Below are 26373 nucleotides of genomic sequence, written 5' to 3'. Positions count from 1 at the left end.
TTCCTCACGGCTGCCACAGATGGTGCTCTGTATTTATTTCTAAAATGTGCGACAAGCTCCATTTGAACTCTGTCACACCCAACCAGCTAACTCACGCCTTTCCGAATTGGCCTCAAGCTTTGGCTCAGCCTAAGTTTCCAGCAAACCACGTCATAAAAACCGGCAGAGTTGATATTAACAAATGTGTGCCTACCATGAACGACAGGGCGCTCTCCAGACTCTTGGGCGCATCCCACGCCCATGTGACTTTTCCAGAGGCACGTGCATTGTATATTAATATTCCCAATGCCTGCGAACCCTCACCATTCAGAGATATGGACCGGGCAGTCGCAGTCCAGAACATTGGTGTTTTCACAAAGACTGAAGCCAATGTCGCCGGCTATCCAAACAGTCAACATATTGTGGAATGAGCATATGGTTGTAGTTGGCAAGCAGGGTATCGACCGGCTTTTAAGCGAGCATTGTATTTTCACAGATCGCAATATTGGGTTTAGGGGAAGGGAAATAAATAGGTTGTGGTGGTGGTATCGATAAGCAGGTCTTGCCTAATTTCCATTCTTGCTTCTTGTGTGTATTTTAAAAACAATATTCATATTCAATTTTTTTTACCCATTCCTCCAATTTAAACATAATTAAAATGTCAAACGAATTGTCAGTGCAAAAGATTAACGACGCCAGCGGAAACCTCGAGCGAGTGGTTCTCCACGGTCCCAAGAACTCCTCCGCCGAAATATACCTGTACGGTGCCACGGTGACCGCGTGGAAGAGCGGCAACAAGGAGCGTCTGTTTGTCAGCAAAAGCGCCAAACTCGACGGTACCAAGGCAGTCCGCGGCGGAATCCCCCTGGTATTCCCACAGTTCGGGCCCGGTGCCCTCCCGCAACATGGCTTTGCACGCACACGCGTATGGAAGTTTCTTAGTTCCAATATACACGGCGAGGGCGTTTCTGCCAGCTTCGAGCTCAGCGACAACGAGGAGACGAGAGCGTCCCTGTGGCCGCATAAGTTCATATTGATTTACACGGTTGATATTACGGCGGACACAATGTCGACAATTATGAAGTTTGAGAACACAGATGAGGCGGAGTTTGAGTTCACGTCGCTTATGCATACGTATTTGCGCGTGCCAGATGTTGCTGAGGCAAAGGTGCATGGACTTCAGGGGTGCGTGTATGCAGATAAAGTGAAGGGTGTGAGAGCGGTGGAGGAGAGAGAGGAGGTTACGGTGGTGGCTAATGAGGATCGCGTTTATGAGAACGTGCCTGGTGTTGTTGATGTCAGGTATGGTGGCGAGAGGGTTGCTGTTAGGAGATTCAACTTTAAGGATATTGTGCTGTGGAACCCCTGGGCGGAGAAGGCAGCGGAGATGTCAGACTTTGGGGACGACGAGTATTCGGAGATGCTCTGTGTTGAGGCCGGCACTGTGGCAAGCACGATCTCGCTGAAACCCGGGCAGACTATCCTGTGCGGCCAGCTGCTGACTGTCGAGAAGATTTCTCAATAAGTTTTTTATTTGGAATATCAATTTTTATTTTGGGCCCTGATTTCACATGTGAACTTTTTTGTTGGTTTTATTTTTGTTGTTCAGGATGTTGTCAGTCCTTAGTCTAAATTGGGTTTTCTTTCGTATCAAATCTTCATTTGGAAGGCGGACAACTTGCGTATAAAGATTCGTTGTTTTTTAATTCGCCCCATTTCACAACAACAAAAATATGGGTACAAAAAATAGACGTCTGGTAAGCAATGCACATATAATTTAATGCGCTGGAGAAAAAACCGACCGCACTTCGCCCAGAGAAAACAGATCCATTGACCCACTTGCTCCTTTGATGAAGTTCTATCCCATGATAAACAATTGCCAGCAATGATCGCCATGATATGTGGATAAATCAATCCGTATGATGCCTGTGGGGATGAGTAGCTACAGCAGATGGTGCCTCCTTGGCTTTGCACCCGACTACTGCTGCTGCTGCGTCCTTGCCAAATGATCGCACTTAATTTTATACCTATGGCAAAATGTGTTGTTACCTTTGTATTTATGCACTTAACGCATTGCCTTTTAACGAAATGCAATCTCCAAGGTTGGTTACCCCCCGCAGGTTGGGGGATTACAGTATTATTTCTCCCCATTCTCCCTTCGTTCCCTCCCCTCCCCCCTTTGTAATTCTCAACTATTTATTTGTTTCTCATCGTGTGTTCAATAGGACTGGAAAAATTTTGTTTTTGTTTTTTGTTTTACGTCTATTTTTTTTATCCTTTTGTTATTTTTGTTATTTTTTATTTGTATATGCCAGCGGGAGAACGCGAGGTGGCGCACCAGACACATTGCACGATTGACATAATGCCGACTACAACAATAGCAAACAAACGGTGCACTACTGCCAGCGGTCCAACAACAGCAGCGACAACAACCACAGCAGAAGTCAAGGGAAAGGGAAAGGGAAAGGCAAAGACGAAGACAAGGACAAAGACAGCAGAGCAGCCACAGTTGATAAACAGCTCCTCCAGCAGCGTCAACTTGCATGGACCGGGCGCTGGTCACATAACCTTGCGAGCAGGCAATTCGCCGCCGCTGCAAAAGCAGCAACAGCTCTGCAATTCGGAAAACTCTGACGCAGAGTCTTCCACTTCCACAAACACTGAAGAATACAGCGAGAATGGCGAGGATCAGGCCAGGCCAGCAACCGGATCATCTGTAATTATCAAGACATTTATCCACAAGCGCATTTCCGTCCTATGCCTGCTTCTGGCTACAGTTATATTCGGCATGCTCTCAGCACACTCATACTTTAATGCGCAGGTGGATACCCCCGGGTGCACGATGAGCTATAGCCGGCCACAGTTCATTGAGCAAACAGCGTTTGATAAGAGCTGGACGCGGTTCTCGACCAAATACAAGCTATATTTGTACAGGGAGGGAGGGTATGATTCGATTGATGAGGCGTTTAGGATCCCGGTGCTTTTTGTGCCAGGGAATGCTGGGAGCCCCAAGCAGGTGCGGTCGATTGCGTCGGCGACAACGGCGGCATTTGTGGAGCTCCTGGGGTTGGACCCGGGGGCGGTGGAGCGCGGACAGGTCGGGTATGATTTCTTTTCGGTCGGGCTGAACGAGGAGTTCACGGCTCTGCACGGGTATTCGATCATGGAGCAGGCAGACTTCATCAACGACGCTATCCGGTACATCCTGTCGCTATACCCAGGGACCCGGTCCAAGTACCGGTTATCCGAGAAACAGACGTTTGCCTTGCCCACGTCGGTCATTATCGTTGGGCACTCGATGGGCGGCGTGGTTGCGCGCACGGCGTTTACGCTGAGCAACCATATAGTCGGCTCCGTGCAGGCAATCTTTACGCTGGCGACGCCGCACAACAACCCGACAGCGTCGCTCGAGTATTACGTGGACAAAGTATACACGGACATTAACCGGTTCTGGCGCCACGGGTTTCAAAACGGCACCCTGGATAATGTCAGCCTAGTATCAATCGCCGGCGGCAACCTGGACTCGATGATTAACTCGGACTACACGTATGTGGGCGACCTAGCGCCGGCGCACAACTCCCTGAGTGTGCTGGCATCGGGAATCGAGGATGTCTGGCTAAGCCTCGATCACCAGTGTATCTTGTGGTGTGAGCAGATGGCGAAAAAGTTTGCTGCGGTGCTGGTCCGGATTATGGATGCTCGCAGGTCGTCGCAGATTTTGCCGCTGGATGAGCGCATGACTGTTATGCGCGAGATGCTGTACTCGAAGCTGGATGAGGCGGGTGGGCTAAAGGGTATTGGTGCGCGGCGGAATGTGACGGTGGCTGGGTACAGCCATGTGCAGGTACATGAGGAGGTTGTCCAGGTGGCGCTCGCCGGTCGGAAGAACCGGGACGGCGCGGCCCTCCACCTGATGCGCTTGCCAGGGGTCGCCGGCGAGAACAGCGGATCAGCGGCAGATGCTCTTCAGATCATTCACTATGCGCGCAGACAGTCTGGGTTACCAGCACGTAGCAGCGGCGGTAGCAGTAGCAGTGCGATGGAGGAATTCAAGTACGGGGTGTTTGGGTGCCGGCATGGCAAGTCCAAGGATGATCCGACAGATGGCGTGTGTGAGGAGATTATGGGTTTGGCAGTGCCGGCCAAGCTGCCGCTCAAGTCGGCCGGCGCCAAGGCTCAGCTGGCCGTGCCACTGGTGGGATACCTCGAAGTGCCAATGGCGCAGCTGCGTGGGTTTGCATATGTCGCTTTGGAGATTCCATCGGGCAGTGACGGGCTGACGGGCTTTGTCCGCGCCAGCGTCGGCAGCAACACATCACCTGTGGTGCACTCCCCAGGATACCTGCGTCTCCTGCGCGCATACACCATCAATGCGCCCGAGAGGCTGAATGCGCGCATGCGGATTAAGCTGGATGTCCCCGAAAATCCGTTTTTTGTGTTCCGCGCCAAGCTCATCATGCACCGGCGCAATATGGCGGCGGCATTGAAGCTGGACAAGCCGCAGTTCGGCACTGTGGTTCGGCAGTCTGATGGCCGGAGGCGGTTCGAATCCAAGTTCTGGTACGACCAGGGCGCGCTGGATATCGCCATCCATGGGCGCGGCGCGTACTTGCCTAGCGACGACCTGGTGAATACATCTTCTGCATCAATGCAAGGCGAGCTGGGCGCCAATCTCTGGGATGGCGTGCATTTGGATGTGTGGGCGGACAATGTGTTTTATTCAGGGTTCGAGATTTCACTGAGAATCAATTGGTACTCGTCGCTTAATCGACTGGTCAAGCGGTACGATATGGCGCTGTTGGCGATGTCGTTTGTCTGGGCGTGTCTGGTGATGCTGCATCAGCTGCGGTCGTGGGACCGCGGGCAATCTGGTTCTGGTTCTGGTTCTGGCGCTGGTCAGACCGCTATGTTTCCCGGGTGCTTGGCGTCCATCGAGGCGCTGGTCCGCAACGGCACATTTCTCGGTGTCGTGGCGGCGGCCATGGTGACGCCCCTTGTGCAAGTGGGGTTTGCACATATCGCACGGGGGACGGTGTCTCCAGCGACCCTGGCGGCAGCTAACAACCTGTTTATGGGAGTGCGCGGCAGCGGGCTGGTGCTCTGCCTGCTTCCCGGCGTACTCGTTATTTTGTCGCTCGGGTTCATTATTGTCCAGGCCATTTTCCTAACGGCGATCTGCCATTTTGCAGCATGGCTGGCCGTGGGGGTTGCCAAGTGGCGGCGCCAGCAGCTTATGCAAGGAGACCGGATATTGGCAGGCGATGGTGGTGGTCCGGGTGCGGACAAGGTCCCGACCATTACAGGGCCTCTGCTGGGCACTCTGGCGTTTATTGTTTTTGTGTGCACCTTTGTGCCTTACCAGTTTGCCTTCCTGATTATTTACCTTGCGCAGCTAATCACAGTTGTGCGCACGATGGCGCAGGCCAAACTACAGGCAAGCCGTGGCAGTGGCGGAAAGGATGCGGGCAGGGAGGGTGTGGAGCTGGATAGTCGGGCGCAGTACCAATTGGCATTGGTTCTGTTCTGGACCAGCAGTCTACCATACTGCGTGCCGGAGCTACTCGTCTGGGTGCGGAACCTCAGTGTCTTGTGGTTCGAGGACGCGCCATCCGACCATAACCTGCTTAATATGGCCGGGTACTTTGCCCTGCGTATGCTGGCATCTTACCATATTGTTCCTCGTTTAGGCGGAGGATCCTCTTTCTTTTCTGTCATGGAAGGTGGTCGTCGGGAGAGGTTGAGGCGGTGGTTGAGAGGGGTTACTTTTGTGTTTTTCGCAGGGGCTGTGCTTGTTGCGTGGCTGGTTAGTGTCAGGAGACCGTATGTTCTGTATGGTGTGGCGAATGCGGTGTCGGCGTGGCTGGCGTTGATTCAGTTTGCGGAGTTTCCGATGCGAATTTTGAACAGTAAGAGGGGGCGCGAGTCAATGGGAGTGGTGGTGGCGAATAAGTCACCGGTGGCGCTGGTATCGGTACCGGTCTTAGTGTGTGAGCGGGACAATGCGGTTATGGCAACCATGGTGGAGACCGATGACGGGGCAATGATGCCTCTGTTGGAGCGCAAACTGCGCTAACAATAGCAACAACAACACAGTTTCAATAGAACCTATTTATTTAAAAAAACGCACACATAACCAAAAGCTTTATTTCTCGTTTAGTTCTCAGTCTTGACGCAGGTGGAACCCTCGGTGACAATATCCAGGACCTTGTACTCTGTGGCAATGCCACCATTTGGCTGGCGATCAAAGACCGAGCAAATTTTGGCGGCGATTTCGTCAAAGTTATCCACGGCCAGGGCAAGAATGGTGGGGCCGGCGCCGGAGAGACAGATGCCAAGGAGCCCTGGGGTGTTGTCGGGATTGAAGGTGGCGAGAATCTCGGGCAGGCCCGGAATCAGATGCATGCGGTATGGCTGGTGCACCTTGTCCTCCATCGCGCGGTAGATCAACCAAGGATCAGGCGTTTCGCGGCCAAGAGCTGTGGTCAGCACAGCCAGCCGCTGAAGATTAAACACCTAAGAAAAAGAAGAAGAAAAAGCATTAGTTTCTGTGCATGTAAAAACATTAAAAATATGTTTGTCAAATTTAAAGAACATTGTGCAACTTACCACGTCCTGGGTCTTGTATGTTCCAGGTAAGGCGGCCCGAGCCTTTGACGTAGCAAGCTCGAACTGAGGAATAATAGTAATGGCCTTGATCATCGGCGAGCACCCAAGGCGCAAAAAGCTACCAATATTATCCGGCGGCAACGCAATACTCGCGTCCTTCTCCACAGCCTTTCTCTCCCTCAACTTTCTTTCATCCGCCTCACTCTCCGGCACATCACCCTTGGACCGATCAACTTCGATCAAGTAGCTAGCCACAAAGCCGCCAACCAGCGCCGCAGCCACATTATCCGGATGATGCTCGATCATCAAGCAATAATCCAACATCCGATGCTGCGTCAAGCCCAGGTTTCCAAGGGCGTTGGCCAGGAGGACGCCGGCGACGACGGCGGCGCCCGAGGATCCAAGCCCGCGACCCAGGGGGATGCGGTTGTTGACCAGCACAGTGGTGGGCTGTGGGGAATCATTGTACCCGTTGCATTTGAGTACGTAGAGTGCTGTGCGGGTTATTAGGTTGGCGCGCGGGTCGAGGGAGAGCCCGGAGCTGTTGGCGCCTTCGTACTGGATGGCAATGTTGGTTGCGCCGGGGCTGGACGATGCCTCGGTGACGGTGGCCGTGACGGTTAGGTAGAGTGAGAGCGAAAGCCCCATAACGTCAAAGCCTGGGCCGATGTTGGCGGACGTCGCTGGCACGTTGATGGTGTAGGTGAAGCCCATTTTGTTTTGGTGTTGAAAAAGAAGGGAAAGCGATTGGATGGTTTTTTTTTTGGTTTATTTGATATGGAAAAGAGGCGGTAAGAAAAAATAAAGACAAAAAAGAACAGTACGGAGAAAAAGGAAGGGGTAAGGAGAGAGAGAAAGATAGGAGCTGGAATCTAAGAAACACGAGAGATGTTTTTATTTTATTTTTGCACGATACTATTTTTGAAAGTGACAGCGCGGCACTGTTGACTCATCGGCTGTTCGATATCGATATGGATATGGATATGGATTTTCTTCCTCTTTGGCCGGTAAATAAAGAAGAAACTGATTTTATTATTCGCTATTTTATTATACACTTTTGAGAGCTGTGGACTCCAAATCGTTGTTTTAATTTGCTGGTGAAATGCTCGCACGCACAGCACAGCACTGGCGCCCATTCCGCCAACTCGGCCGGCTCCGCCCACTAAGTGCCAGCACGACCAGCCCGGCCGCTAGCCCAACCGCAGCGCTCTGCGTGATCGGCGACGAGATCCTCAGCGGCAAAACACAAGACACAAACTCCCAAGTGTTCGCGCAGCACTGCTTCTCCCTCGGCATCGACGTCCGCGCAATCACCACAATCCCCGACTCTGCCTCATCCATCGCCTCCACGCTCCAGGCACTCTCCGCAGCGCACACGCTGGTGTTCACCAGCGGTGGCATCGGGCCAACGCACGACGACATCACGTACGCGGCCGTGGCAAAGGCCTTCAATGCGCCGCTAAAGCACCACGCCGAGACGCTCGCGAGAATGCGGCGGATGATGGGGGGTGCGCGCACGAGGCCGGATCCGCAGGGCTCGGAGGCCGAGCGGGCGTGTGCGCGCATGGCACTGCTCCCCAGCAGCGCAGCCAATGGCTGTGTGGCGTTCCCGTGCGATGCACTATGGGTGCCGGTGGTGCGCGTAGCCAATGTGCATGTGCTGCCGGGTGTCCCGCGGCTGTTTGCCCAGCTGCTGGCTGCGTACTTGCCGACGGTGGCGGGGGGCGTGGGCGTGGGCGTGGGCGCTGGCTTTGTGCGTGTGCTTGTAGGCACGCGGATGCGCGAGTCCGACGTGGCGCCGGCGCTGGCGCGGCTGCAGCGCGTGTATGCACCAAAGGGGCTCAAGCTCGGGTCGTACCCGAACTGGGCACCGCCCGGCCAGGACCCGCCCGGCCAGGACCCGCCCGGCCAACTGCCGCCAGTCGTCATTTCGGCGGTCGGCCGCGACCCCGAGCAGCTGGAGCAGTGCCGCAAGGACCTGTGCCTGCATCTCAACGGCTTTGACATTGCCTCGTAAACGATCGCCAGGGTTATTTGCGAGGGTGTTGATTATGTTTTCATTTTTATTTTAAATCATCAAAAGCTTAGTTTTTGCCCAGCACTTGTTTGCCAAGCCGCGCCAGGTGGTAGTTGACGCTGGACCGCTTTGCCCCTGGTGCTTTGGCCTTTTGCATGCAGGAGGCCAGCGCCTTGGCTGTTTCGGCGCAGCGCTTGTCGTCGACTGAGATGGATGCCCAGCAGGTCGCGAGCGAGGACATTTCGATCGCGCATTGGGGCAGGTTCTGTACCTTTTTGGCCCGCACCCGCAGCTTCGGAATGTTGACTGCCGTCATTTGTGCCGTATAAGTTTTCGAATTGAGAAGGTGATTTGGCTTTGCAAAAAAAAAAACTAGAAAAGAAACTAAAATTCAAATCCTTTCAGCATTGCTCCCCCTTCCTCCCCCCCCTCTCTCTCTGGGGCTTTATAGCTTTTATCAGGCTTCGCTCTGCGATTAGCGACCAGCGATCAGCGATCAAAAAATCAACAATCCACAACTTTTTTCGGTTTTATTTTTTTTCTCCCTCTCTCTCTCTTTTTTTGGCAGACCGGCACGAATTGCGCCAACTCTCTTGGCCACTTTCTCTCCTTGTTATCATTAAACGCGCCTCTGTTTTATATTTCCATTTCAATTCCCACCTTTACAACAAAAAAATAAGAATGTCAAAGCGAGACGTGCTCCAATTTGAAGGACACAAGTTCCTCAAGCAGCGTCTGGTCCTGTCGATCCTCAGCCAACGGCCAGTGCGCATCGACAAGATCCGGTCCACAGACGAAAACCCAGGGCTCCGCGACTACGAAATCGCCCTCCTCCGTCTGCTCGAAAAAGCCACCAACGGCACCAACATAGTGATCTCGCACACCGGTACATCGGTGCTCCTGCGTCCAGGAATGATAACCGGCGGAAAACTCGACATGGACTGCCCAGTGAGCCGCGGCCTCGGCTACTACCTCGAGGCGCTTGTCGCCCTGGGGCCCTTTGGCAAAGAACAGCTGACCGCGGTGCTGCGCGGAGTAACGATGAATAATTTGGACTTGTCCGTAGATACTTTGCGCACGGCGACGCTGGTGAATTACCGCAATTTCGGAATCGACGAGGGCGTCGAGCTGAAGATCACCAGGAGGGGGGCGCCGCCGAGGGGCGGCGGCGAGGTGCGGTTTATTTGCCCGTGTGTGCGCGCCGTGAAGCCGCTGAATTTCGTGGATCAGGGTCGGATCCGCAGGATCCGCGGAATCTCCTACGCCACCAGGGTGTCCCCGCAAACCGCCAACCGCATGGTTGAGTCCGCGCGCGGCGAGCTCAACCGGTTTATCCCGGATATTTACATTTACACTGACGTATACAAGGGCGCGGACTCTGGCCTATCCCCTGGCTTTGGCCTCTCGCTTGTCGCCGAATCCACTACCGGCGCCCTGATGACCGCTGAGCTCTGCGCCAACCCTGGAGATGCACCTGAGGATATAGGGAGGGATGCGGCGAAAATGCTGTTGAACGAGATTTCGCGCGGTGGATGTTTCGATTCTGTTCATCAATGGATGGCACTGCTGCTGATGGTGCTTGGCCCAGAGCATGCTTCGAAGACGAGGATTGGAAAGTTGACCCCGTTTTCTATCCAGTACTTGCGTGATATCCGCGAGTTCTTCAATACGGTTTTTAAGATCAAGCCGGACCCCGAGTCCAACACTGTGCTGATGACCTGTCTGGGTTCGGGCTTCATCAATGTCGGCAAGAAGACCACATAAGAAAAATATCCATCTTTTTTGCCTTGCTTTTTTTTTTAAAAGAAAAAATAGACTTTATGGTGATGTAATCAGACTATTCGATAGGTTAATTTTTCTTTAAAAAAATGTGGAACAGACTCGATGAAAGCGTGGGCTGGGCCCTACTCCTCTTAATGGCTAAAAATAAATGATTCTTCAATAAATAAAACAGATGCATCAAGCCTGCCCATGTTGGACAAAATAACGACATGCGTTGCAACTTTTTTTTTCCCCTCCTTTTCTTTTTCTATAAAATTTTTTTCTCGTGCTTTTCTTTTTATAAAGTTTTTTATATATTTTATTAATAGCAGTCGGAGCCCAATTTACTTGTTTTTTTGTCTATATTAACTGCAGAGTAGTAATTCTGATACATAAAAACTCGTGTTTTTTTCCCCTTTTTCTTTCCCTGCACTATACCAGCTTTTTTTTTACTTGCTCTCCACTCTCCAAAAAGAAGACCTTGCTTTTTTTGTCCAATTTTTTATCTTCTCTTTTAACAATTTTAAATCGGTTCTCTCTTTTTTTTTTTTTTTTAAACATTTAAACACTTGACGAATCACTCCAGCTCAATTTAACAATAAAATGTAAGTCTGCCACAATAAAATACACTACACTATGTTGGTGTTCTTATACGCACACTCTCAAACCCAAACTCAAACACCTTTTTTCACTCTGTAGGTCACATTTACATTACGCCTCGAGCTTCTCTGGCAATGCCTTCCCCAGCACTGAAAACCTCGGCCAGGGCGGCGACGACTACAGCAACAACCCTTACAGCGCACCCAAAGGTGGCAATCCCTCGGGAGAACCCCGAAAGGACGGCAAGCTGAATAACGTGCAGCAGCAGGTCGACGAAGTGGTCAATATCATGCAGGAGAACATCAATAAAGTGATGGAGCGGGAGGAGCGCCTGGATAACGTACACGATAAGACTCAGAGGCTTCAGGGAGAGTCTGACCTGTTCCGTCGGGGAGCAACACAGACCCGTAAGAAGATGGCATGGCGTAATATGAAGCTTAAGATTATCATCGGCATCGTGCTCGTTATTCTCATTATCGTTATAGTCGGTAAGTATAAAAAAACATACAAATTCTCTCTGGGGTTTATTAAATTTCTCCCCCCTCTTTTCCCCTTCTCTCTTCTCTCCCGCACCTTTTTTATTTTTTATCTGCGGAGAGCGCAGGACACATGATGCGCTCGAGTCGATTGCATATGACTGCGTGATACACCATACAAAACGTACAATCAACTAATTCCACATCTTTGTAAACCATTTTTTACTCTGCCCATATAGTCCCAGTCGTCGTGTCGCAGAGACAGAAATAAGCAGCACTGGCCTTTTTTGCCTTGCTTTTTTTGTTTACGCCAAGTTGTCCATAACTTTATTATTATGTGAGAGAAAAAAAAACCAAATCTTTGGATGAGTAGTAGTGATACTTTACAATCAGCCACTTCGAGCTTTTCTTTATCGAGCAGCACGATATAGTAGTTTATTCATTGTCTTTTTTTTCTCGCTGGGAACTGCAGCCAGTGTATTTACGCTGTTTTCATTTTCATTTTACTTTATTTATTTCGTTTCTTTTTTCTTTTCTTCTATTTTTGATTATTATTTATTTTTCAGCTGTGTAAAGTTGTAGTTTTTATAATTTATTGTGCTTGAAGCCGAAAGAAAAAAGATAATAAGAAAATTGGCTATTTTGCTGCATGAGAACCGTCGTCATCGCTGTCATTGCCAGGTATCGTCACCATCAACAAATAGAGCAATGAAGAAAAAGCAAAGAAAAAATAATAAGAAAATGGTCAATTTGAATACCTTGTAAGGGCAAAAGTGTTGAAAAATAATCTGATTCAGAGCAGATGATTCGCTGATTAATTGACTGCCACGTGTATTTTTCTCAAAGAATGCTGCAGCCTTGTTTTTTCCCTCTTCTTTTCTCTCCTTTCCTCTCCTTTTTTTGGCTCACTGAAAAGAAGTGCTTGAAAAGAAGTACAACTTGGTCTACTCCCTTTTTCTCCTTGCTTCACTCGCTTTTTTTTTTTTAACGTATTTCATTTTTTTGTGTCTGCTGTAAAAACAATAACAAAACACAACCCCCCACAACACGTCTTGATACCGTGGCTCAACAAGAAAATACCATTGCGGTTATCTATCTATCTGTTCATTTATTTATTTTTCCTTATTATTTGCGCAAGCATCATACATAAGGTTTATACGCCTTTCATATTTTTTTTCCCGTTATATTGTTCTTTTTTTTTTTGTCATATTATCTTTTATTATTATTATTATTATTATTATTATTATCGGCTCAACTCAACTCAGCCTGACCACCTCTTCTTCCCACGTCCTTTTTTCTTAGTCGGACATTAAATAAAGCACAATGTCTGTAGCCAACAGCAATTCCACTCCAATTGCTCCAGCGAGCATAATGGGTGACGACCAATCCGCGGCCATCACCACATTAAGCCCACTCGACCAGCCGCCCCAAACCCCACTGATACCTTCCAAACGCGACTACGACACGGAGAGCAACGATCCGACGCGTCGCTCCAAAAGAACCAAACCCGACGGCTCCCCCACCACCGGCGACACCCTCTCAGCCCTTCCATTTGCCCAGCATAATAATCGCATATACCACCCAGGCGACCACGCAATCTTTAATGACTTCGAGAACACCACAGGCACACACGGCACACCCTTTGCAGCCGTCGGACAAATCCACCAACTTGAGCAGCAACCGGCAAGCGGAGCTGTTTTGGCTACAGTCAATTGGTACGTACATCCGCAGTTCACATCGCATCCACCAACGATGGAGTTTTACCGTATGGCCGTATTGCGTACGTTCCGCCAGACAGTGGTTCCGTTGGAGCGGATCCGCAGTGCCTGCTTTGTTGTGCCGCCGGCGGACCTCATGGTGGGGAGACCGGGGGAGTGGAGAGAGGGGGATGCGCTGTTTGTGTGCGAGTCCAGGTATGTCGATAAGGGGGAGTTTATCCAAAAGGTTAAGCAGTGGGGCAAAGGGTTTTGGCCCGAGGGAATGAGCGAGGAGAGAAAAGCCATGCTAATGACTATGGTTCCTTGGCCTGCGGGTCCGCGAGTGCTGGAGAGGGCTGTGATTCCCTCGGACAACGTTCTGGGCGCTAATCCTGACGAGCCTAGTGGAGAGGACGCAGGGAGGACACCACAGCAGAATAGGCGGGTGACAAGGATGTCGGCGACACCTCAGCAGTCACAGTCACAGTCGCAGATGACCATGCAGACACCTACGTCGGTTCCTCGCCAGGCGCAGATCCCCGGGTTCCCACCTATGATGCCCCAGGGTCGCATGCCCATGGGCATTACCAATGGCCAGCCCCAGCCGCCACCGCCACAATACGTACTTAACCAGTTCCAGCAGCAACAGCACCAATTACAAATGCAGATTCAAATGCAAAGACAAATGACTGCTAACCCGCCGTACATGCAGACACCAATGCCCCCCAACACTAACACCAATGCTCCCGTAACTTCTTCCGCCGCCACTCCCTCGGTGCCTGTGACGCCGTTGCCGAGGAGACGTGGAAGGCCACCGAAGAACAAGCAGCTAATTGAAAAGCGTGCTATGGAGGATGCCGCGGCGGCTGCCGCTGGATTGGGCCGGACGCCCCCAAAACCACCGACGGTTTCCACACGTCGGCAGGCTTCTATGGTGGCTCCATACCAAAATAATGGCCGTCCACCACTTTCTCAGATACAGCAACAGCAGCAGTTTCAGCAACAGCAGCAGCAGAGATTGAATGGGTTTGTTGGTGTTGGTAATTCTGTGAATGGTGGTCAGCGCGCAATGCCGATGATGCAGGGTAATATGAATCAGACACAAGCCTATGCGATACGTAATCCGAATGGTAATAATACAGGACAGACCCCTCTGCAGCAGCACCAACAGCAACAATTGAGACAGCAGCAGCAACAACAGCAGCAGCAGCAGCAGCAGGTTAAAAAGATTGCACCGTTGCCGTATATTGACCCTACTTCGGTGCCTCAGCTTTCCAAGGAAATTGTCAATTTATTCCCCACTGTTAATGGCAAAATTAAATGGTTTGCTACTGCGCCGGTTTGTCAGAAAACTGTCGGAACCGTGTGCCATTCAGAGGCGTATTTGAAATGGGCTCGGAATAAGCAGCAGAATAATATGGATGTTGAATCTTGAATCTTGAATTTTTTTCTTTGTTTTTTTTTGCGAGGTTTTTTTTTTGCAAGGTTTTTTTTGATTTTTCCTTTTTCATTCATCTCTTATTTTAATATTTATTTATCTAGTTAATTTTATTTTGCAATCTTATTTTGAATATTGGCCCTGCATTTACATGTATATTGCATACAATGTTTCAATATGCTAATTTGATTTGATTGAAAGCAAACATTTTTTTCTTATTTGCAGAATCAAATTTTATAAACATTTTTATGTGCATCAGCCACCACCAAATCAACCAATTAATAAGTCTATTGTTATTAACATCTAGTCAAATCAGCTAATAAAACACGTAACACGACGCCTGAGTTAAACTTTTTGAATTAATTGTACTTTTGGACAATATTGTGCCATTCTAATTTGCTTGTCTACAAAATCTCGATAGAAAATGTTTTAAAGTATCCTCATCCTGCCCTTTAGTTTTTCCTAAACACGTACCATTGTTTTGTTTTGTTTTGTTTAATTAACCAACAATATTGCACATGTTCGCAGTCCAGTGTGCTGATGGTGTATTTGTTGATGTTTTAGTATTCTCAACAACAATGTTTTTTAATAAATTAATAAAGCCGGTATTTTTTATTTGCGCGCTCTTTTTTTTGAGCCAACACACTGTTTGCCGAGTGGTTTATGTTTAGAAGCAAGAAATGCAAGTGTTAATTGACAAAAATAAAAAAGCAAGGTATATAAGAAACACACGTTTTGCCAAGAAAAACATGTATTCTAACCATCCACCATACTCAATTCTTGTTATTTTAAAACAATTTATTCTTGTTCTTATCCACAGCCATAGAGGTTTTTTCTTCCCATTATTGATTTTGCTGCTGTCGCCGTTTCCTCTGTTTTAGCTCTGACTAAAGACTAAAAAAAGGCGCTTACCTTTATGCATTCTCATGATATTGATAGGGCAATTGCATCAAATTGTTCTATTATTATCGACTGCGCATATAAAGCTAAACTAGCTTGTATTAGTCAACTAATTGAGGGGGTGATAATTACGAGGAGGGTATTCAAAAGCTACATGAGAATATTGACCATCTAAAGACTGACAAAGACGTAGACGCAAACAAGGATTGCGAGGATGGACTGGCTAAACTGATTTTGCTTGTTGATGAATTTGGCATAGAGCATTTGTCACAGTTTAGGCACATGGTTATGCATGTTGCCTTACTGAGATTGCTTGGTTACGCGCGTGGCAATTAATAAATGATAATAGGTTTTATTATAGTTTATTTATGTGCCAGGGAGAGCATATAAGGAACGACTGTCGGGCAGCCAGGAATTGTTCTTGGAAAAAATAAGTATACTTTTTTGATTTATACCTTTTGTAACACATTGGATCAAGCAAAAATAGTCAACATGATTTTCCTTAGCAGCTATCATAGTTCCAGCGCATACGCTAGACAACTTTTTAATAGCTGGTTGCAATGCCAATTTTTTTAAAAATAAATTTATACATTTCGTACTTTTACAGCCATGCTCTAATTTAAATGCCAAGTACTCATAATTCATTTTACATTTTGCCTTCAAAATATTGATGCCCTAGACTATTTTAACACTTTTCATTTTTATAGTCTTGTACCGGGTAAAATAAAAAAACATATTTTTAAACAATATTATTTTTGTTGACGATTCGATCGATAATATCCGAAAAGCATTTAAGGAATTCCGCAAGTCTTTTGCCGCATAGCGTGATTTCTTATGTATATGACACTTTTGTTCCAAGCATACAAATGTTTTCCAAAAAAAAAAATTGCGACTGTGCCTTCCGAGATTGCGGAAGGGAAAACGGCGCTCACTCCGCAATAATCGGGTTGGGATTTTATTTATATTTTTATCGATGAGGGGGGAGATTAGCAACAAACAGGTGTGCTCGCTGCGCATTTCCGCAAGTGTAAAAATAAAAAAGATCAGTCACACAAATCTGAAAACAATATGAAACTACCGCAATTCTGCCTCTTCCTTTTTTTCTCCTTCGCCCCAAATCGGAATACACGAAAAAATACCAGGATGGGGTTAACAAGGGTGTTCGGGATGATTATTTTTAAAATTTCATATAAATAGTCGGGAGGTGCCCGGTGATATATTATTTCTAGTCAACTACAACAGCAATACTTTTTTCCTACACTTTTTTTTTACCTCTATACCTTTAAAGTAGAAGCGTGCTTCTCGGGTTACTTTTTTATTTTATTTTATGCACAAAACATACTTATAGTTGCAATATTTTGCTTTCACATATTCATTTTCCACCTTATTCCTGTCACATAATATTTCTCTCCACCATATTTCAACCACCACTGTAAATTCTAAACCATGCCTGCATCAACCAAAAGCACACCTCCCATGGGCAGTCGTCAAGAACACTGCCACCAGTTGAGTCGGGTACCCAGCCATGGTACGCCCCCAGTGGGCAGCCGCCAGGAGCACTTCAATGAATTGACCAGGGTACTCAGCCACGGTACGCCTCCGCTGGGTAGCCGCCAGGAGCATCCTCATGAGTTCACTGAGGAGCATGAACATGACATGCCTCCGCCGGGCAGCCGCCAGGAGCACTTCAATGAATTGACCAGGGTTCTTAGCCACGGTACGCCTGCGTTGGGCAGCCGCCATGAGTTGGCGCTGGTACCTGATCATGGCACACTTCCTATGGGCAGCCGCCAGGAGAAATGCCACCAGTTAAGCCGGATACCTAGCCATGGCACGGCCCCGATGGGCAGCCGCCAGGAGCGCGCATCACACTCGCCTCACACAAATGGCAGCGATAACTACCATCACCATACGTTTGATTTTGGCTCTCTTCTTATCAAGTCTCTTGCTCGCGCCAAAGCGGCTATTACTAAACACCACTCTCCATCGCCGCCCTGTTACAGCGAGGTTGTGCTTGAGAAGCAGCCGTTGCATCTCTGATGGATAACGCCTATCTCCGAGGCCAATTCCTACATTTAGACAGAATATTTATGCTTTTTATTCAAGTTTTGTTAATGAAAATATTGTAATTATTATTGTACACAAAACGCTCTAAATGATATATAAAATGGTGTATGGAATTATGCGACCATGGGCTCATTGCGAGAGCGCACGGGGGTTTCCTCTTCCTCCTCTGCTTCTTCCTCCTCCTCCTCCTCTTCTTCTGCTTGCGGCACTGAAACCTGCTCGGGCAGTTTACCCACAGGCACACGCGGCATCTCCAACCTCAATCTATCTTCCTCCTGCCTTTCCAGCTCCTCCAGCTCCCTCAAAACGTCCTCCTCATCTTCCACTGTCATACTGCCCTTCAAGGCTTCCTCAACCTCATTCTGATAAGCAATAGCCTCAGCGGTATCCTCAGCCAATCTCTCGACATCCTCCATGCGCATCTCCTTATTGAGCTGCGTCAACACCTTGCTTCCTTGCTCCAATCCAAACATCACGTCCTTTTGCACAAGCGAAAACTCGATGGTCTCCATCAATTGCTGGAGCGTAAAGAGCTGCGAGTCGGTCTTTTGAATCATTTGCTCCTGGTATTTACGCCGCCGCAGGGCGAGGAGTGCTCGCTTTTTGTCGCCTTTTAGGAGCAGTCCTCGGGCCAACGCGTCTTCACGGTCGAGCACGACCTGGACCTACAAGTATAACATCCGGTGGTTAATTGTGTGTTCTTTCTGCCGTTTCTAATGGTAAATGTCATAATTTGAAGAATAATTTTCCCAAAGAGGACTTCCTTTTGGTACGCACTCTCTTCTGGTACTGCTTTAACTTGTCCCGTTGGACTTTCATATCAAGGATAGCCTTGTCTTGCTCCGTGATCCTGCTGCGGCTCTGTCCAGTGCCCATGTTTGTGTCAAAAGCGTATATGGAATGTGGTGAATGCGTAGATAAACGTTTGCGAGCGAAATTGAAGTGAAATGCACAAGAAAAAAGAACAAAGTATAGAAAAATAAAATAAAGCTTCAAGTAACAAAAGAGAGAAACAAAATGGACAGTCGGCATGAGGAATAATGCTATTTTAATTTATTCGGGACCACGTGAACCGCTGCAAAAAAAGTACAAAAAATTGAAATCAGTTAAATCGCGTGTAATTTATTTGTTTTTGGCCAACAAAGCACGAGCGACGCGCGAGCCTGTGGGCCGGCCAAGCTCCTCCGAAATCCACTGACCCACAGCCGCAAGCTTGAACAAGTCAACGCCAGTGCTAAAGCCATTGCCCTCAAGCATATAAACAACGTCCTCAGTGGCTACATTCCCAGTAGCGCCCTTCGCATAGGGGCAGCCGCCCAGCCCTGCCACCGACGAGTCCACAGTGCGCACACCAGCTTCCACAGCCGCATATATGTTTGCCAACGCCTGGCCATAGGTATCATGGCAATGAATGGCCAGCTGGCTGGTGGGCACGCGCTTAGTCACTGCATTGAGCATGGCTTGAATCTCCTTCGGTCGACCCACCCCAATGGTGTCGCCTAGGGAGATCTCATAGCAGCCCAAGGATAACATCGCGTGGGAGACGCGGGCGACAACCTCGGGATCCACATGGCCTTCGTAGGGGCAACCGACGACGCACGACACGTAGCCCCTGATTCTCAGCCCGGCCTCTCTCGCCCTCTCTGCCACAACGCCAAACCTCTCAATGCTCTCATCAACTGAGCAGTTGATGTTCCGCTGGCTGAAAGATTCTGAGGCAGCGCCAAAAATAGCCACTTCCTCGGCACCTGACTTGATGGCAGCTTCGAGACCCTTGATGTTGGGCGTGAGCACCGGGTAGGTGGTCCCTGGTTTGCGGTGTATGGCGGACATTACTTTCTGCGCGTCCCCCATCTGCGGTACCCATTTGGGGGATACAAAGGAGGTGGCTTCGATGACAGAAAGACCGGTGCCGGTTAGTTTGTCGATTAAGGCCACTTTAGTTTCTGTCGGGATCAGTTGCTTTTCGTTCTGTAGGCCGTCCCGTGGACCAACTTCGACTATCTTCACGAATGGTTTGGTGCTTTTAAACGATGGACGAGTGGTGGTGAAGGCGCGCCGAAGATGACTGTGCTGGTATTGGTGCTGGTGGGGTATGCTTGGGAACGCTCTGAGTGAGCTGGCGATGCGTTGGGTTGAAAATGTCGGCATGATTTAAAAAAAATATAAAGCTGAAGTGCTGGAAAAAAGAGAAGGGTCCCCTGCGCTACTTCTGCTTTTATATGTCAAGAATTCAAAATGTCATCTTATTTGGTTTGTTTGTTTGAAGAGCGTGGGAAAGGGGCCAAGTTGATAGATACACTGAAGAAAAAATGTGACTACAAATATAAAAAAATTCAAATATCCTGCAAATCGACATTTTTCTATTCTGATTGCATGGCAACCTAACCTGGCATGTGCTTAGAAACTAGTTACAATAGCCCAATATAGTTAAATATATTAATTATTGCGCTGCATCTTGAGAAAAAAATTGGGCTTAAACTTTGGCTTGGGCAAAGTCTCGGGCAAAATCTCGGGCGTCACTGTAGACTCGAGTTCAGCCGACTCGAACGGTGGCTTTTTGTGCAAAAAACGGGGAGGTCGCTCGCCTGTAAGCAGGGCATTGAGGATAATGCGAAAGTTCAGCACTGCAGCCGTGTCACAATTCCACTTCCGTCTCCCTAGTGGCACTTTTTTTGCCATCTTTGGCCTTGGTTCCATCGGCCCTGAAGGTTTGCAGGCAATCTTCCATTGTGCACTGGAGCAAGCCGTGACATAAAATTTGGCGAGGTTTTTCTACTGCTGGAATTGTATTTATGCCTGTTGCGGCTACCTGCTCATGTTGCTCCTGTTGTTGTTGCTGGCCATTCTGCTGCTGCTATTTCAACGTGGTACCTGTGCTTGGGCTTCTTTAGACGAGGATCATTAACTTTGTGAAACTTCCCCCATCCTGCTCTTGCACGCTGGGCGAAACGTCGAGGTGCAATACGCATCGATCAAGTAAATATTGAATCTCTGGCCCACTAAGCATCTCCCAGTCTCTTTCTGCAAATTGGCTCATGGTGACAGGCCATGCCTGGTGTCCAATTACCAAGGATAAGGACAGGATCCGGCTTAAATTTTGCGAGGTCGACGTCAGCGCGCTTTCTGTTGACCAAGGAACGATAGTGGAACTTGCAGTGCAGGGGGTCAGTTGACCTGCTGCCTTTGTAGCCGCGACTCTTGCCAAGTGTCGGCATGTTGTGGTAATGTCTGCTTAGTATAAACTTTCCCTTGCGAAGCTCGCCAAGACCGAGAGAAACCGACGGCATACATCTGCTGAGAAGACCGAGCGCGCACTCAACCTCCTCAACAGACGTGTGCAATATCTTTTTCCTAGTCTTGGCGAGCTTTGCGGGATCAAGCTTGAAGACCTTCGCAAGCTCGCAGATCCAATGAAAGTACTGCTCACAATATGGACATGGGCTACCCAATTTTGAGTTAAAAAAAGTACAACAAATAAATTAAGGTCCAACAAAACAATATGTATTTCTCATCACATCCATGGTGAGAAATACATTCTAACAAAAGAGAAACGTTGAGTAGAACATGATCCCACCTAATTCCTAGTAATGAATTTATAGGTGTGACACAATTTCAATTTACAAGTGATGACGATGATATCACCACGCATTGATGTTTGTATTCTTTTTATAAGCACAAAAAAGGGGTCCAGCCTCGGAAAAAAGTCTCGGTGGGGGGTATGAGTGAGTGTGGAGCTCACAAAGCCGCATTGTATTCTCTTTAATTTTTTGTTTTTCCGCAAAGCATAACATGTGAGACTTTCTCTTTATTGGTTTTTTTATCAACTATATACATTTATTTTTATTTTAACAGAAATGAACGACAATTCAGTAGCAAACGAAAGCAGCGAAAAGCTCATTTTGACCATCAATGAGGCCGAGCCCACGAACAGCCCGACCGCAAACTATGCAGTAAAGCAGTGGCACCAGCTTGTCATCAGCGTGCTCGTCAAATACGCAAAGTTCATGGTCGCACTCCTCAGCCTCATGCTCCTCGTAACGCTCTACCACTGCACCATGAACCAGGATTCTGACAACAACGGGGTCGCCCGAGATAATCTGGAACCACTCGCACATAATCAAATCCAGGACTGCCGGGTCAAGGGATGCGCCGAGGGGATGCAGTGTATGCAGGCAGAAAACAACATTGCATGCTTTGTGCAGCCTTGCCCCGGTATCTACGAGTGCATGCCGGCGAGCGGTGTGGCCAAGGAGAGGGAGAAGGAGGAGGAGGGCGGAGTGTATTCGATTTTGCCGATAATGCCAGCGGAGGGTGGCGATGAGGCGGCAGTGGCAGATGTAATGAAACTGGCGGTGGGCAAGTTGACCGAGGGCTTCTTTGCTTGTGTGCAGAGCCATGGCGGGAAGGAGATGTGGGCGCATCCGGTGGAATCGTGCAATACGTGTAGGTGCACGGCGGCTGGTGCTGTTGCGTGCACCAAGATGATGTGCAAGTCTGGGAATGAAGATTTCAAGAAGATGGTTGGAAAAGCCGAAGAGAAGGAGAAGGCCGAGGTGAAAGAGAACAAGGTAGATGGGAAGACGCTGATGGCCTTGGTTTCGGTGGATGGAGCCAACTCTTCACCGATCTATGATTCTGTTGTTTTCAGCGCCTGAGCGCTAATTTTTTTGTAGTCCCTCATTTTTGCCAGCCCAATCTTTTTTGTTGGCCAAATGCGCAGCCATACAATCGACACCCAAAAAAATATTTAACCTGTTTGTAAGTAGAAAAAGTAAAAAAAATCTTCAAATTCAAATCCCTTCTCTGCTTTGCTTATTATTTTTCTTCTCTCAATTTGTAACTTTATTATCCTATACACAAAAACTGCATTTCGGTCGTTGATTGACTCTTTTTCTTATTATTTTTCCTTATTATTTTTCTATTCCTGAATTATGCACCCTTGCATTGGTCCAAAATGAACCTACACGCTAGTACCAATGCAGACGACTTTGACGACTTTGATCTAGACAACATCGACGATGGCATGCTGGAGGACCTGCTCAAGGAAGAGCTTGAAATGCTTGATTCAGCTCCGACTAACCAGCCACACCACCACACAGCGCCCATCAGCTCTGGATGGACGCACGCCCAACCATATGCCCAACCACACGTTCAGCAATACCAGCCCCAGCACCAGCACACGTCAAAACAGCAGCAGCACGCATCAAAACAGCAAAAGCCGAGTGGCAAGACAGGTCAGCTAACGCTTGACGCACTATTCGGCAACAAGCGGGACCCGCAGACTTTTTCATCTGCAAAACGGCCAGGTACCCCCGATTCCAGTGGATATTTTAGGCAGCAGCGTCCAGCCAAAGCACCACGCGTAGACAAAGTGGATAATGAATTGGAGTTGATCGAAATTGATAGCGACTGCGAGGAGCTAATTTCCGAGTGCGTTAACGCAAACACAAAGCCGCCGCTACCGTTACCGTTACCACCGCCCGCACGATCACATTTTCCGCAGCAGCAGCAGCAGCAACAGTTCCAGGCAAGGGAGTTGGTCATCAAGATTTGCGGCGACAACCAGCTGGTCGAACAACTGCACGCAATGAACAAAGGCGCCATGAGCACATACGTCTACCCCTTGCTGGGCAACCAACCGGCACGCGCCTACCAGCAGGGCGCAGTCCAGCGGTGCCTGTTCCAAAACACACTCGTGGCTCTGCCCACGGGCATGGGAAAAACCTTAATTGCTGTGGTGGTCATGGCCAACTACACGCGGTGGTTTCCCAACTCCCTCGCCATTTTTCTCGCACCCACAAAGCCCCTGGTTGCACAGCAGATGCAGGCATGTCGGGGCATGATCCACGCCATCCTCAGCCACTCCCCGGACAATGCTCCCTTGGGCTCCGACTGGGTTGTCGAGATGAACGGCACGACGCCGCCGAAATCGCGTGAGAAACTGTGGACCAACGCTAGGTGCGTGTTCTCGACACCACAGATCCTACAGAACGACCTCAAGTCGGGCACGCTGAGCGTGGAGAACGCCCAGCGCATTGTATTGCTGGTCATCGATGAAGCGCACCGCGCAACGGGCAAATATGCATACGGCGCATCGATCGGCCACTTGTACAGGATCCACCACGGCGTGGATGTACCGACGCGCAATTCGTTCGAACCGGCGCGACCGGCGCCCTTCCGCACCATGTGTCTGACGGCCACGCCCGGGTCGAATATGGACGCAGTTAACGAGATCATGAGGCAGTTGCACGTTGCTCATGTGTTTATTCGCACAGAGGAGTCGATAGATGTTGTGCCTTATATTCATGGGCGGTGTATCGAGGAGGAGGTCATTGAGATGCCACCGTGGCTGGTGGCTGCGCGAGAAGTTCTGGTGAGCGTCATGCGGCGCAGCACCAATATACTGTGCAACATCTGCAAGGTCATGTCCAACCCCGCCGATCTCACGCGTGTCTCAGGGTACAGTGTACGCATGGAGTGCGACCGCTTCCAGCGCGCGCCCTTTCGCGGCGGTGCTGCGGGTATGGATATGGTGAGGATTGTGGGTGAATTCAACGTGGTTGTATCCTTGGCGCATATAATACAGTTATTATCCGAGCACGGACTGCGCCCGGCGTGGGGTGCCATTCGCGCGTGGGATCAGGAGGTTAAGCGCGCCAAGGCTAAGCAGGGAACATCGTCGCGTGCTAGGGTTGATTGCGTTGAGAGCAGGGAGTGGGAGAATATGATGCGCGATATTGTGCCGTTGGTTGATGCTTTGGACGGCAAGACTGCGGATCACCCTGCTTCTGCGAGCAGACTTGCTTTGGGTGCTCCGGGTGCTTCGGGTGTGCGGCTTGGTCATGTGCGCACTGACGTGGCGTCCAGTTTTTTCAACGTGTCCAGCAAGTACCCGCCGAAGTCCTCTGCAGGACAGCAGGCTCAGGCGCAGGCGCAGAGCCCCTTATCTCTTGCGCCTGCCGGATTTCTCGGTCATCCGAAGCTGAATAGGCTTGTGGAAATAGTAAGGGAGCACTTTGAGCATATCCACGGTGAAAATGGTGCGACAGCGGCGGCTGAGGTTGCTTCCACGCGCATCATTGTATTTTCGCAGTATCGCGGGTCAGTCAGTGAGATTGTCAGTGTGCTCGGTCGGTCGCTTCCCTTGGTTAAATGTGAGCCGTTTATTGGTCAAAGTAAGGCTGGCGGGGGGCCACCCAACAAAAAGAACGCGCCAACATCATCTACATCCTCAGGCCGCGGCGGTGGGTTCCGTGGTGGATTTCGTGGCGGTGGATTCCGTGGCGGATTCCATGGTAGTCGCGGTGGGTTTGGTGGTGGGTTTAGTCGTGGCGGTAATGATGACGATGGCGATGGCTGCGACGCTGAGCCAGGGCTGGACGACGAGCTTCCTGTAAATGACAGCGACATTGCAGCTCGCGGGCAGACCCAAAAGGAGCAGCTGGCGGTACTCACTCGCTTCCGACAGGGCCAGACCAACGTTATCGTGGCCACCTGCGTTGGCGAGGAAGGGTTGGACATTGGCGAAGTCGACCTGATCATCAACTACGATGCGCCCGGGTCTCCCATCCGCCTATTGCAGCGCATCGGGCGAACGGGTCGCGCACGCCGCGGCAAAGTTTTTGTGTTTTTAGCGAAAGGGACGCGCGAGGAGAACTCATACAAGAAAGCACAGAAGGAGTATAAGAGCGTACAGGCCAAGATTGCCTCCGGGAAGGGTTTGGCCTTGAGAACGGATTTGAGCCCGCCCATGCTGCCCCCTTCGTTGCCGCCCGGCCAGCCTGCCAGGGTGGAGGTGCATTTGTCTAAGCAGGATATTAAGGCTGATGGGGTCGGGTTGGGCGTAGTTGCTGGGAGGGGTGGTGCTGGTGCTGCGCGCGGAAAGAGGTTGCTGGGCGGCACGGGTGTGGGTGTAGATGCGCACGACCTGGGGGAGTTTCGGAGACTCTCTTTGAAATACACCATGGCGGATGATCGCACGGCTGGTTCTGGTAGCCATGGGGCATCGCCTATCTTGCGGTTGCTTGGTCGCGGCATGGCGTGGCAGTCTGTGGAGTCCCCGCACTGTTCTGTAGAGCACAACCACAGATCAACCACGTACCATCGCATAATGTATGGACTGGAGCAAGCGCGCTTCAGCCTTGATCTTGCTTCTGGTGGGCAAGTGGACCCCGGAAAGAGCCTTTTTCAAATGCAAGGTATGCCGCGGCCCGATATTGCTGCACTCAATGTCTCAATGCCCACTTTTACTAAGCCGCCACTCAATCGTAGAATAAACACTGCTGCGACTACCGCCTCCACCACCACTGCCACCACTGGTGTTGTTAGGGCTGCTAGATCCATTTTAAGGGAGATTAGCAATGGCAGCAACAAGCTGGAGGATATCGACGTTGTGTTGGACCGCCAGTGCAAGCGCAGGGCTATTTCTGTTGAGTCGTCATCACCGCTGGATGACAGCTTTCTGTTTGCTCCCAGGACGCCGCCGCCGCTAAATAACAGTGGCGCCAAGGAACGTGGCGCATCTGCCTATGTGCATGTGCGCAAGCCATCAAGTCAAAGTAATATCTTTGAAGCTATTGAGAACTTGGTGCGCAGTGGCAAGGCCAAGCGTGTGTTTGATTGGTCGGTGGATGTACTAGATTCGGATATGCTGAAGGAAGCTGAGGATCGAGGAATTGACCTCGAGTTGCAGTCGGTGTTTGGAGAACCAATTGAGTCTGCAGCAACAACAGCAGGGATGACTGTGCCTGTTCCAGAGTTTGGCGATATTGGTCGCCCCGGGACATTCGACAAGCTGTATGACGACAAAATTCCTAATTCAGTACCTCG

General features: G+C 49.6%; 14 protein-coding genes across 14 annotated transcripts; 10 read left to right on the top strand and 4 right to left on the bottom strand.

Moving 5' to 3' along the window:
- Positions 1-44: 44 nt before the first annotated feature.
- BX661DRAFT_168067 (uncharacterized protein) lies at positions 45-410 on the top strand (the record flags this gene model as incomplete). Its single annotated transcript, XM_051533393.1, has 1 exon — positions 45-410. One exon carries the CDS (start codon positions 45-47, stop codon positions 408-410), a length of 366 nt encoding a protein of 121 aa, XP_051395259.1.
- Positions 411-557: 147 nt separating this feature from the next.
- Positions 558-1546, top strand: BX661DRAFT_175689 (aldose 1-epimerase). The gene has a single exon (XM_051534140.1). It carries the CDS (start codon positions 638-640, stop codon positions 1502-1504), a length of 867 nt encoding a protein of 288 aa, XP_051395258.1. The 5' UTR covers positions 558-637; the 3' UTR covers positions 1505-1546.
- A 598-nt stretch (positions 1547-2144) lies between these two features.
- Positions 2145-6085, top strand: BX661DRAFT_175687 (PGAP1-like protein-domain-containing protein). The gene has a single exon (XM_051534139.1). The coding sequence runs from the start codon at positions 2288-2290 to the stop codon at positions 6050-6052; it is 3765 nt and encodes a 1254-aa protein (XP_051395257.1). The 5' UTR covers positions 2145-2287; the 3' UTR covers positions 6053-6085.
- BX661DRAFT_175685 (ribosomal protein S5 domain 2-type protein) lies at positions 6086-7479 on the bottom strand. Its single transcript, XM_051534138.1, has 2 exons — positions 6586-7479; positions 6086-6492 (listed from the first exon to the last, which is right to left on the bottom strand). Exons 1-2 carry the CDS (start codon positions 7297-7299, stop codon positions 6133-6135), a joined length of 1074 nt encoding a protein of 357 aa, XP_051395256.1. The 5' UTR covers positions 7300-7479; the 3' UTR covers positions 6086-6132.
- A 208-nt stretch (positions 7480-7687) lies between these two features.
- On the top strand, positions 7688-8602 carry BX661DRAFT_195439 (MoaB/Mog domain-containing protein; the record flags this gene model as incomplete). The annotated part of the gene is made up of 1 exon (XM_051537941.1): positions 7688-8602. One exon carries the CDS (start codon positions 7688-7690, stop codon positions 8600-8602), a length of 915 nt encoding a protein of 304 aa, XP_051395255.1.
- Positions 8603-8669: 67 nt separating this feature from the next.
- BX661DRAFT_138774 (uncharacterized protein) lies at positions 8670-8918 on the bottom strand (the record flags this gene model as incomplete). Its single annotated transcript, XM_051532743.1, has 1 exon — positions 8670-8918. The coding sequence occupies one exon, from the start codon at positions 8916-8918 to the stop codon at positions 8670-8672; it is 249 nt and encodes an 82-aa protein (XP_051395254.1).
- Positions 8919-9283: 365 nt separating this feature from the next.
- BX661DRAFT_138973 (RNA 3'-terminal phosphate cyclase/enolpyruvate transferase) lies at positions 9284-10366 on the top strand (the record flags this gene model as incomplete). The annotated part of the gene is made up of 1 exon (XM_051532760.1): positions 9284-10366. One exon carries the CDS (start codon positions 9284-9286, stop codon positions 10364-10366), a length of 1083 nt encoding a protein of 360 aa, XP_051395253.1.
- Positions 10367-10902: 536 nt separating this feature from the next.
- On the top strand, positions 10903-11909 carry BX661DRAFT_175682 (synaptobrevin-domain-containing protein). The gene has a single exon (XM_051534137.1). The coding sequence runs from the start codon at positions 11253-11255 to the stop codon at positions 11574-11576; it is 324 nt and encodes a 107-aa protein (XP_051395252.1). The 5' UTR covers positions 10903-11252; the 3' UTR covers positions 11577-11909.
- A 746-nt stretch (positions 11910-12655) lies between these two features.
- Positions 12656-14714, top strand: BX661DRAFT_175677 (uncharacterized protein). Its single transcript, XM_051534136.1, has one exon. The coding sequence runs from the start codon at positions 12763-12765 to the stop codon at positions 14569-14571; it is 1809 nt and encodes a 602-aa protein (XP_051395251.1). The 5' UTR covers positions 12656-12762; the 3' UTR covers positions 14572-14714.
- A 2206-nt stretch (positions 14715-16920) lies between these two features.
- BX661DRAFT_195436 (uncharacterized protein) lies at positions 16921-17514 on the top strand (the record flags this gene model as incomplete). Its single annotated transcript, XM_051537940.1, has 1 exon — positions 16921-17514. The coding sequence occupies one exon, from the start codon at positions 16921-16923 to the stop codon at positions 17512-17514; it is 594 nt and encodes a 197-aa protein (XP_051395250.1).
- Positions 17515-17524: 10 nt separating this feature from the next.
- BX661DRAFT_192719 (Snf7 family) lies at positions 17525-18417 on the bottom strand (the record flags this gene model as incomplete). Its single annotated transcript, XM_051537726.1, has 3 exons — positions 17525-17543; positions 17800-18206; positions 18319-18417. 3 exons carry the CDS (start codon positions 18415-18417, stop codon positions 17525-17527), a joined length of 525 nt encoding a protein of 174 aa, XP_051395249.1.
- Positions 18418-18663: 246 nt separating this feature from the next.
- BX661DRAFT_192718 (hydroxymethylglutaryl-CoA lyase) lies at positions 18664-20759 on the bottom strand (the record flags this gene model as incomplete). The annotated part of the gene is made up of 2 exons (XM_051537725.1): positions 18664-19541; positions 20612-20759. 2 exons carry the CDS (start codon positions 20757-20759, stop codon positions 18664-18666), a joined length of 1026 nt encoding a protein of 341 aa, XP_051395248.1.
- A 540-nt stretch (positions 20760-21299) lies between these two features.
- On the top strand, positions 21300-22349 carry BX661DRAFT_5796 (uncharacterized protein). Its single transcript, XM_051539283.1, has one exon. It carries the CDS (start codon positions 21399-21401, stop codon positions 22197-22199), a length of 801 nt encoding a protein of 266 aa, XP_051395247.1. The 5' UTR covers positions 21300-21398; the 3' UTR covers positions 22200-22349.
- A 776-nt stretch (positions 22350-23125) lies between these two features.
- Positions 23126-25264, top strand: BX661DRAFT_124670 (P-loop containing nucleoside triphosphate hydrolase protein; the record flags this gene model as incomplete). Its single annotated transcript, XM_051532437.1, has 3 exons — positions 23126-24283; positions 24482-24719; positions 24918-25264. Coding segments are annotated over 3 exons (1743 nt in total), but the record flags the coding sequence as incomplete, so codon positions are not given.
- Between the last annotated feature and the right edge of the window lie 1109 nt (positions 25265-26373).

Source organism: Kickxella alabastrina (assembly GCF_025024165.1).
Source record: "Kickxella alabastrina strain RSA 675 chromosome Unknown BX661scaffold_1, whole genome shotgun sequence".
NCBI classification, from domain to species: Eukaryota; Fungi; Kickxellomycota; class Kickxellomycetes; order Kickxellales; family Kickxellaceae; genus Kickxella; species Kickxella alabastrina.
This window is presented reverse-complemented; position numbering and strand designations above follow the sequence as displayed.